At 34.5% G+C, this 11,973-nt stretch overlaps 1 protein-coding gene across 1 annotated transcript; it reads left to right on the top strand.

Moving 5' to 3' along the window:
- Positions 1-687: 687 nt before the first annotated feature.
- On the top strand, positions 688-1,635 carry LOC100617064 (olfactory receptor 7D2). Its single transcript, XM_007489214.2, has one exon. It carries the CDS (start codon positions 697-699, stop codon positions 1,633-1,635), a length of 939 nt encoding a protein of 312 aa, XP_007489276.1. The 5' UTR covers positions 688-696.
- Positions 1,636-11,973: the final 10,338 nt, after the last annotated feature.

Raw genomic sequence — 11,973 nt, 5'->3', positions numbered from 1 at the left:
TGGACTGTGGGTTTAATAGGACTTCAAAGTGTAATTTGGAAAGAGTATATCTTGAGCAAAAGTCATCATGTGGTAGCATTAAGAGGAGCAGAGTTCCCAGGAATGAGATGAGTCTATAATGAGGGTATCCTTTATGTCTTTGTTCTTTAGGTGATCTATAGTCTGACTGGATTAGATCATGTCCAGAATGAGTCCTCCATTAAGTTCTAGATACCAGTTTAGGATGGACATGAATAATCAGAAGGACATCCATGACCAGAAGGGGATAAATATTTTCTGTTAGAGATATAGCATATATGTGCATATATATGTACCAATATAGTGATAAAGAAACATATATATGTATATATGTATATATATATATATATATACCTGTGTGTATATACATATATCAATGTCAAAATAATAAAATTAAAATTCTAAAAGTGGTTAGCAGAATTTTGTAGAATTAGAAAATCTGAAGTGATCAAAGGGAATATTTAGTATACTGTTTTCATTTTACACATGAGGAAAAATGAATCTTAGACAGGGGGAAGTGAATCATTCAGATGAACAAAAGAAGTATGTTATAAAGCCATATTTCAAATTTAGCTCTTCTGAGTCATTCCCTGTAATTTCCTCCCTATATGTTAGGGATGTCTGAATTTTCACTTAATATTCTTCTCCCATCTTTTTCCGAGCAGAAAAAGAAGCTACATGGGACCAGAAAACCAAACAAGTATATCTGAATTTCTCCTTCTAGGATTTTCTGAGAAACCAGAGCATCAGCTGCCTCTCTTTGGGCTGTTCCTCAGCATGTACTTGGTCACTGTGGGTGGGAACCTTCTCATCATGCTGACCATTGGTTCTGATTCTCACCTTCACACCCCCATGTATTTCTTCCTATCAAATCTGTCCTTGGTGGATTTCTGTTTGGTATCTACCTTGGTCCCCAAAATGCTGGTGAACTTCCTGACACACAATAAAGCTATCTCCTATGCTGACTGCCTCACCCAGATGTACTTCTTCATGGTTTTTACTTGTACAGATAACTTGCTCCTTGGTGTGATGGCCTATGACCGCTTTGTGGCCATTTGTCACCCTTTGAGTTATGTGACCATCATGAGCCCACAATTCTGTGGCTTGCTTGTTTTCCTTTCCTGGACTATCAGTCTTCTAAATGCAATACTCCATTGTCTTTTGGTAATGAGACTCTTGTTTTGTTCAGAACGTGAGATTCCACACTTTTACTGTGATCTTACTCCCGTTCTCAAGCTCTCTTGTACTGACACCCTCATCAATAACTTCTTTGTGTATTTTACAACTGTACTGCTTGGTGCTTTTCCCTTCACAGGGATAATTTTCTCTTATACTCAGATATGTTCTTCTATATTAAGGGTCCCATCCACAGGGGGAAAGTGTAAAGCATTTTCTACCTGTGGGTCTCACCTCTGCGTTGTTTTATTATTCTATGGAACAGTTCTTGGAGTATATCTGAGTTCTTCAGTTACAGGGTCCTCTTGGAAGAACTCAGTTGCATCAGTGATGTACGTAGTGGTTACTCTCATGTTGAATCCCTTCATTTATAGCCTGAGGAACAGGGACATCAAAGATGCCCTGAGAAGACTCATTAACAGAATGGCTTGTTCTTGGTGACTGGGTATGGTTAAGCCTGAGAATATGGCACCAGGTACTGTGCTTCAGAAGTCTCATTTTCCATACATGAATCCCAGGATTTTTCAGGATCACCTCCTACATGTGTCTTCTCTTTTTGACTGTGGATGACATAGACTATCTGCTTCCTGGACTCTATTTCCTAGTACTGCCATGAAATTGCCAGTTTTATATACCAGGTTTGGTTTCTTCCAAATACCTACTGTTGTACAATGGAGGTCTAGATGTGAAGTCACAAGACCTCAAATTTTGTATCCTGTTCCATCACATACAAGTTCTATAACATTTGGACAAGACACTTAAATTTTCTGATAATGGGTTTCCTTGTTGATAAAATGGGGTCTGTAAACTTTCCCATTTCCTTCATAATGTAAACACATGATTCCTGTGGCTCAAATGACTTGGCATATATGAAAATGGTTTATAATGTGTAAATACTGCAAAAACATAGGAAATTAAACAAAAATGATTTATTAAATGCCTTCAACATGAAAGATCTTGGGAAGATGAGGATAGAAACAAAAATAGTACCTTCCCTTCTTTGGTGTATTACTTCCTACTACAAAAACACTCAGCCTATTTTAAAATTAGGGGCAATCTAATTGTTCCTCAGGTCTGTGTGATTCTCTTCTTCTGCTGCTTTAGGGACATTATATTGAGCGCAAAGTTAGGCATACAGTCACAATTGCACCTATCCCCTAGCTAGGAAAATTGCTAATATTGAAACAGATGCTTGCAATTCTGATTAATGTGTGTTTATACTTTTCTCTAACTTTTTCCTTATTTGTGATTGGTCTAAAATTCAGATGACCAGAAATTTTTATGTAAAGAAATAGCAGAATATATTGAAATGTCTGTTAATGGACAAATCCTAGAACTGAACATGGGGAAAGACCAAACCTTTCTTTGGAACTTCTAGTTCTTGAGAAAGCAGGTAAAACTGGTTAGATCAACCCAAGTCTTCTGATCCAAGATTCCTGTGGGGAAAATGAGCCTTCTTGTTCTCTCTTCCCTTCTCTGTCACAGCTCAGGAATAATTTCTCTTTTTCCTTTTGCAAGTTGTCCTTGGTCCTGCCAATTTTTGTTTGAACCAACTCCATGTATTCATTCTCCTTTCTTTCAGTTGCTAGACCCCAGATCTTTCTCTAGTTCTGAGGTAGTTACTAATTTTATAAAAATTTCCCAGATTATGACAAAGCTCTCTAACCTACTTTGATTAAAGGATTTATACACAGCCTTCTTCACACCCAGTTCTGACTTGTGTATTGAATCAAACTGTGTTCTTTCCTAACAAAGGTAATAAATTACTTTAAAATAGGGTGGGGAATCAATGGATTCCTGTCTTTATACATCCTACCTTTAAATAAATATCTGAATACACAATAAGCTGAGGAAGGAGAATGAACCAAGAACTAGGGGTATGAAGAAAGGCTTCCTGTGAAAGGTGTCACATGAGATGAGTCTTTTAAGAAAATATGGATTCTTAGGGGTGGAAGTGAGGAATTGTGGATTTCAAGTATAGCTTTAAGATTTACAAACACTTTACATGTTTTAACTTAGTTGATCTCCAAAAACGATCTTGTGAGGTAGGTACTATTGTTATCCCTATTTTAAAGATGAGGAAAATATAACATAGAGGTTTAGCCACTTGCCCAAGGTTACACATAGCACATGATTGAGGCAACATTTGAATTCATGTCTTCCTGACTCTACTTGTACCCTCCCTCTATCCATTGCACCAAATAGCTGCATGGGAGATAGCTTGTGCTAAGACAAGGTTATAGAAGATAGAAGAGTGAGTTTAAGAAAAAAAAGTAAGTAGATCAGTCTGGCTGGAACACAGAGTACATGAGAAGGTAGAGATATGAAATGTCTAGAAATGTAAACTGAAATAAGACTAGAAGGGGATTAAATGTCAAGTTTTATTTGCATTTTATCAGAGTGGCATAGAGAGCCACTGAAATTTCCTATATATAGCAATGGCATGGTTAGACCTATTCTTCAGGAAGATTATTTTGGTAATTTTGTGAGGGAATATTTATTAGATATATTAGAGAAGGGAGAGACTGGAAGTAGCAGGTACCTATTTGGAGGCTGTGATAATAGTAGAAATGAGGGGAGGTGAGTGACTAATTAAGGTGTTGGCTGTATGAGCAGAGAAAAGGGGGAGTAGATGTAGAGGTAAACTAAATCAGATTTGGCCACTCATCAGATATGGAGACATGGATTGGTCAGAGTGAAGGATGATGCTAAGCTTATAAACCAAATGGCAATAGTGATACCTTTAACAGAAAGAGGGAATAGAAGGAAGGCAAGATTTTTTTAAATTTGCAGTAGACTAGATTCTGCTTTGGCAAGACAGTAGAGACAATCAAACCAGAAATTTAACCACTGGAGATGCTCCCATTCACTAACTCCAATATGAACCTTTTCATACCTTGGTTGTTTTTCATGAGGCATTGTCATAAAAATCTTTGTTATCTATGGAAAAACCTTATGGTGATGAATCCCTGTACACTTAATTATATTTGCCCTTGGGATACATATATGCAGTGTTTCCAAATTCATATTGAAAGCATTTCAATTCTGAAAAAACTTCTAATTTGTTGTTAAGAAGTTGATATTTCTAGAAGAGAACTATTGTGGGTATAAATATAAGATAGCTATAATAATTTTTAAAAAAAATTTAACTAATTGTACTTTATTTTACACTGAGGACATTTCATATGGATTACTGCAATTAAAATGGCAAACCATGTTCTGAAATCACTTTCATTTTAGGCTAACAACAGTTTGTCATGCAGTTAATAAATACTTATGCATTTAAAACAAATGAATGTTTATTTAAAAATAATTTATTTTTCTGAATTTTATTTTGATGATGATTATTGTCTTTGATCTTTTTTTTTCTTATTAGAGGCAAAGGATCATTTAATCCTAGAATTGAAAGGGATCTTTATGAATGAATGAATGGATGAATAAATTAAGCATTTATCAAGTGCTTAATGTTTAGAAAGCACTGTGTACACTAAGTGCTGAACACACAAATAGAAAAGTAAGCCAGTGGCATTGAGGGTACTTCCAGTGTGTGAATTCCATGGCTAGAGTGAGACTTTAGGATGAAGAACTGGGGTATGGGAGAGGATATCTGTCAGGAGAGGGAGGAGAACTATGTTTGGAGTCAGAGGGATGAATTCATAATCTTGACTCTGTCATTTACTATTTGTGTGATCCTAAATAACTTACTTCACCTTCCTGGGCCTCAGTTTTTTTTTTATCCATAACATGAGGGGGTTTGAACTAGATAATCTTAAAGATGACATCTAGTTCTAAATCTATGAGCCTCTCCCACAGATTGAAGATTTTTCTTCCAGACAATACAGAGCACAGGGTAAAGTTCATGGCATTTGTTCTTTTTTTCCACTTTGAAATGATAATTATCTGTGCTTAAAATGCAGGATGGTCTTCCCTCCTAGGAGAAAATTTAAATGATTGAATAACACGTCTTTGATTGGTAGAATTATCAGGCTGTATAAAATTCTGTTATAGACAATGCAAATCCTTTGAAGGAGGGGACTAGTTTAGGTCAGGACCAGGTTGGACTTGATCATATCATTTAGTTGCAGGAATTGACTCAAGCACAGGCACTATAGATATTGAGGCAAGTGAGATAAGCAAACCAAGGAAAACTCCAAATACCTTGAAGAAATAGCTTGGTTGTAGAGATATTTAGGGGGTAAACCCTAAAGAAAATATTGGCCTGACAACAAGTCCATGTTAGGTCTTAGAGAAAAAAAATGCCCCAACTGTAGAGATTACAAGGGTATCTGGAAGAAATAAAGTAAGAAACAGAATGGGAAAGAAAAATGATAATTTAGATCAGACAGTGGAAAACCTCACACTGAAAATGAAAATGGGTCAAACAGAAAATAATTACTCAATAAGACAACTAAAAATATTGAAACAAAAAACAAAAGATTAAGACAGCAAAAGAAAAATAATAAATATTATATCAATAATAATGGATCTGGAAAAAGGTAAAAAATCTTAATAAAAATGTCTAGATACCATGTTTCAAGAAATTATATATGAAAAATTTCCAGAACTTTTAAAACCAGAGGGTAAAATAGAAAGAATCTATCAGTCTCTTCTAGAAAGAAACCCCAATGTGAAAACTTCCAGGAACATTGAACCAAAATCCAGAGCTTCCAGATAAAAGAAAAAAAATACCGTAGATAACCAAAAAATCTAAAATACTAATAAAATACCATAAAGAGTATTGCATAAGAATTAGCAGTTGCCAATATAAAAAAGAAGAGAATTTAGAATAATATATTTTTAAAGACCCAACAGATTAAGGCTTATAAGCAAGGATGATCTATCCAGAAATATAAAATATAATATCATAGAGGGAAAAATGAAATTTTAATAGAATGGAGGATTTCCACGCATTCCCAATGAAAAGGCCAGGATTGAGTAAACATTTTGCAGTAGAAATGTAAGTGCCAAGAAAAATATACAAAGGTCATCATATTTATATTATTGAAATGGAATCTGTAGGGATGAATTGGTTATATGTTAAGAGGCAGATGAGAAAGAAACATATTCTCAGAACCCCAATATATTTAAGCACCATAGAGAAAGCTAGAAATGACAGTGGTTTGTTAGTTCTACATCAATGGTCTTAGAAGACAAAAATGAGAACAACAGGGTAATATTGGAGAATGGAGAAAGAAATGGAAATTGCTGTCATATAATAGAGGTACATAAGATGAAAAGTATATTCATGATGAAAATGTTGACTGCAACAGGCATTTCATAAACCTCACTTTCATCTGAAATCAGTAAAGGTATATTAAATACAATTTCACATCCTACCCCTACATACGAGATTTTAATGATAAAATCTATTAAACTCAAATAGGAGAGGGCATGGATAAAGAAGAGATAGAAGGTATCTAAGAGGATAGGAAAAGGGAAAGTTATAAGCAAAACAAATGAATAGGGGACAGCTAGGCAGCTCCATGGATTGAGAGCAAGGTCTAGAGATGGAGAGTTCTGGATTCAAATAAGACCTCAGGCACTTCCTATCTATGTGATACTGAGCAAGTCACTTAACCACCTCCCTTCCATTAAGAGCCCTTAATGCTTTGTTAAGGGCCCTTAATGATCTTCATATTGATTTCAAGTCAAAAGCTTAGGGTTTAAAAAAATGAATAAAAGTTATTTTCAATAATAGCCCTTGAATTAAAAAGCAATTGTAGCCTAAACATATAAAGAATTGTGGATGAAGGACAAATTATAGAAACAAATGGAAATTTATTTAAAGAAAATTATAATAATAAGAAAGCTAACTGCAACTGATAGGATATTAATAGTATGGACTCACAAAATGGAAAAAGAGAGTAGAATGTATTAGAAAGATTTTACAATATATGGTTATAAGTAACATGTGGAATATAAAAGTTCACACATTGTTAAAAAAAATAAGTGACCAAATCAAAATCTATATGTTTAGTGGAAATCAGGAAAGCACAAGTAGCAATCATGATCTCAGGGAAGTCAAGAGCAAAAACAAATTTGTTAAAAAAAGGTAAACTTGAAAACTATTATAGTGAAAGTTACTATAGATAAAGAGTTATAAACAACAATGTTCTGAATGGTAAAGCTTAAAGGAGAAGCTAAATGAATTACAGAGAAAAACAGTAAAGTTCTAATAGTGGGAGATCTCAATGTACCCCTTCATACCTAGATAAATTAATAAAAAATGATCAAATAAATTCATAAAAAATTAAAGACATAATCAGGTTAAGGCCTTGAATTGAGTTTTAGATTTGATAGATATTACACTATTATTGAAGGTACACAGAAAGGACTATACATATTTCCTGGTGGTGGGAATAAAACACTTACAAAAACTGACCATATATGAGGGTATAAAAAACTTATAAACAAATGAAGAAAAGCAGATTTTAAACACTTCTTTTAATAATAATATAATTAAGATTTGTTTAATAAGGAGGTGTTGAATAAAGGATCAAAATTAATTGGAGACCAAATGACATTCATTTTTTTCCCATTTGAATAAGTTTATTTAGTCAATTTTGAACATTATTCCTTGGTTATAATAATCATTATTTCCCTCTCTCCCCTCCACCCACTCTTCCCACAGCCAATGCGCAATTTCATTGGGTATTATTTGTGTCCTTGATCAGAACCTATTTCAATGTTGTTGTTTACACTAGGATGTTCATTTAGAGTCTGCATCCCCAACCATATCCCTTTGACCCATGTATTCAAGCAGTTGTTTTTCTTCTGTGTTTTTACTCCCACAGTGTTTCCTCTGGATGTGGATAGTGATTTTTCTCCTAGGTTTCTCCAAGTTGTTCAGGGCCATTGCATTGCCACTAATGGAGAAGTCCATTACATTTGATTGTACCACAGTGTATTAGTCTTTGTGTACAATGTTTTCCTGGTTCTGCTCCTCTCACTCTGCATCAATTTCTGGAGGTTGTTCCAGTTCCCATGGAATTCTTCCACTTTATTATTCCTTTGAGCACAATAGCATTCCATCACCAACATATACCACAATTTTTTCAGCCATTCCCCAATTGAAGGGCATCCCCTCATTTTCCAATTTTTTGCCATCACAAAGAGCACAGCTATGAATATTCTTGTACAAGTCTTTCCCCTTATTTTCTCTTTGGGGTACAAACCCAGCAGTGCTATGGATGGATCAAAGGGCAGGCAGTCTTTTATCACCCTTTGGGCATAGTTCTAAATTGCCCTCCAGAATGGTTGGATCAATTCACAACTCCACTAGCAGTGCGTTCATGTCCCAACTTTGCCACATCCCCTCCAACATTCATTACTTTCCTTTGCTGTCATATTAGCCAATCTGCTAGGTGTGAGGTGATACCTCAGAGTTGTTTTGATTTGCATTTCTCTGATTATAAGAGATTTAGAACACTTTTTCATGTGCTTATTAACAGTTTTGATTTCTTTAACTGAAAATTGCCTATTCATGTCCCCTGCCCATTTTTCAATTGGGGAATGGCTTGATTTTTTGTACAACTGGTTTAGCTCTTTATAAATCTGAGTAATTAGACCTTTGTCAGAGGTTTTTGTAATGAGGATTGTTTCCCAATTTGTTGCTTTCCTTCTAATTTTGGATACATTAGTTCTGTTTGTACAAAACCTTTTTAATTTGATGTAATCAAAATTATTGTTTTGACATTTTGTGATTTTTTTCTAGCTCTTGCTTGATTTTAAAGTCTTTCCTTTCCCAAAGATCTAACACATATACTATTCTGTGTTTGCCTAATTTGCTTGTAGTTTCCTTCTTTATGTTCAGGTCATTCACCCATTCTGAGTATATCTTGGTGTAGGGGGTGAGATGTTGATCCAGACCTAATCTCTCCCACACTATCTTACAATTTTCCCAAGCAGTTTTTATCAAATAGTGGATTTTTGTCCCAAAAGCTGGGGTCTTTGGGTTTGTCATAGACTATCTTGCTGAGGTCATTTACCCCAAGTCTATTCCACTGATCCTCCTTTCTGTCTCTTAGCCAGTGCCTATTTGTTTTGATAATCACTGCTTTATAGTATAGTTTGAGATCTGGGGACTGCAAGTCCTCCTTCCTTTGCATTATTTTTTTCATGATTTCCCTAAGTATCCTTGATCTTTTGTTCTTCCAAATGAACTTTGTTATGTTTTTTTTTCTAATTCAGTAAAGAAGTTTTTGGGTAGTTCAATGGGTATGGCACTAAATAAGTAAATTAATTTGGGTAGGATTGTCATTTCTATTATGTTAGCTCATCCCACCCATGAGCAATCAATGTTTTTCCAATTGCTTAGATCTAGTTTGAATTGTGTGGAGAGTGTTTTGTAGTTGTGTTCATGTAGTTTCTGTTTGTCTCAGCAGATAGATTCCTAAGTATTTTATATTGCCTAGGGTGATTTTTAGTGGAATTTCTCTTTCTAATTCTTGCTGCTGAAATGGATTGGAGATATATAGAAATACTGATTACTTATGCAGGTTTATTTTGTATCTTGCAACTTTGCTAAAGTTGTTGATTATTTTGACTAGCTTTTTGGCTGATTCTCTAGGATTATCTAAGTAGACCATCATATCATCTGCAAAGAGTGATAGCTTGGTCTCCTCATTGCCAATTTTAATACCTTCAATTTCTTTTTCTTCTCTAATTGCTACTACTAGTGTTTTTAGTATAATGTTAAATAATAGGGGTAAAAATGGGCATCCTTGTTTCATTCCTGATCTTATTGGGAATGCTTCTAGTTTATCCCCATTGCAGATGATGTTTGCTTATGGTTTTAGATATATACTGTTTATTATTTTTAGGAAAGGCCCTTCTATTCCTATACTTTCTAGTGTTTTTAATAGGAATGGGTGTTGTATTTTATCAAAGGCTTTTTCTGCATCTATTGAGATAATCATGTGATTTTTGTCAGTTTGCTTAGTAATATGGTCAAATATGTGGATAGTTCTCCTAATATTGAGCCATCCTTGCACTCCTGCTATGAATCCTACCTGGTCATAGTGAATAACCCTCGTGATGACTTGCTGGAGTATTTTTGCTAGTATCCTATCTAAGATTTTTGCATCTATATTCATTAGGGAGATTGGTCTAATAGTTTTCTTTCTCTGTTTTTGACCTGCATGGCTTTGGGATCATTTCCATGCTTGTGTCGTAAAATGAATTTGGTAGAACTCCTTCTTGGCTTATTCTGTCAAATAATTTGGGATTTTTTCTTAGGGAGTTCTTTGATGACTTGTTCAATTTCTTTTTCTGATATGGTGTTGTTTAGGTAATTTATTTCTTCCTCTGTTAGGCCAGGCAATTTATATTTTTTGTAAGTATTCATCCATATCACCTAGATTGCCATATTTGTTGCCATATAATTGGGCATAGTAGTTTTTAGTGATTGCCTAAATTTCCTCTTCATTAGAGGTGAGGTCTCCCTTTTCATCTTGGATACTGTCAATTTGGTTTTTTTTCTTTCCTTTTTTAAATTAGACTGACTGGTACTTTGTCTATTTTATTTGTTTTTTCAACATATCAGCTTCTAGTCTTATTTATTTAATCAATACTTCTTTGACTTTCAATGTTATTAATTTCTCCTTGGATATTTAAGATCTCTAATTTAGTCTTCGTTTGAGGATTTTTAATTTGTTCACTTCTAGTTTTTTAATTTGCATGCCCAATTCATTGACCTCTGCCCTTCTTAATTTGTTAATATATGAACTCAAGGATATAAATTCCCCTCCCCCCCCAGTACTGCTTTGGCTGCATCCCATAGGTTTTGAAGGGATTTCTCATCATTGTCATTTTCTTCAATGAAGTTATTGTTTCTATGATTTGTTCTTTAACTAGCCAGTTTTGTAGAATCATATTGTTTAATTTCCAATTAATTTTTGATTACTTCTCCATGTACCCTTACTAATTATTATTTTCATTGCATTGTGATCTGAGAAGGTTGCATTTATTATTTCTGCTCTTTTGTACATGTTTGCAATATTTTTATGCCCTAATACATGGTTGATTTTTGTGAATGTACCATGTGCTGCTGAAAAGATGGTATATTCCTTTTTGTCCCTATTTATTTTTCTGCACATGTCTACTAACTCTAATTTTTCTAAGATTTCATTTACTTCTCTTACCTCTTTATTATTCATTTTTTGGTTTGATTTATCTAGTTCGGATAGAGGAAGGTTCAGGTCTCCCACTAGTATTGTTTTTCTATCTATTTCATCCTTGAGCTCCACTTGTTTCTCCTTTAGAAATTTGGATGCTATGACATTTGGTGCATACATGTTGAGTACAGATATTTCCTTATTGTCTATACTGCCTTTTATCAGGATATAATTACCTTCCCTATCTCTTTTAATTAGATTTATTTTTAATTTGGCTTTGTCAGATATCATGATTGCGACTCCTGCCTTCTTTTTATCGGTTGATGCCCAATAGATTTGACTCCATCCTCTTACTTTCACCTTATGCGTATCTACCTTCCTCATATGTGTTTCTTGTAGACAGCATATGGTAGGGTTTTTGATTCTAATCCACTTTGCTATTTGCTTGCGTTTTATGGGTGAGTTCATTCCATTCACATTCAGAGTTATGATTACTAGCTGTGTATTACCCAGAATTTTGATTTCTACTCCTGGTCTTGCCTTTTCTTCTTTCACTATTTCCTTCTATACCAATGTTTGTTTTTAATCAGTCCCCCTAGTTCCCACCCTTATTTTACTCCCCTTTCGACCCCCTCCCTTTTTTACTCCCCACCTTATTTCCCCT

This window comes from Monodelphis domestica, chromosome 3 (assembly GCF_027887165.1).
Source record: "Monodelphis domestica isolate mMonDom1 chromosome 3, mMonDom1.pri, whole genome shotgun sequence".
Classification (NCBI taxonomy): domain Eukaryota; kingdom Metazoa; phylum Chordata; class Mammalia; order Didelphimorphia; family Didelphidae; genus Monodelphis; species Monodelphis domestica.
This window is presented reverse-complemented; position numbering and strand designations above follow the sequence as displayed.

Bases quoted from the DNA above. Each gene is read 5' to 3' on its own strand.
- LOC100617064 (XM_007489214.2), top strand. From the start codon at position 697: ATGGGACCAGAAAACCAAACAAGTATATCTGAATTTCTCCTTCTAGGA.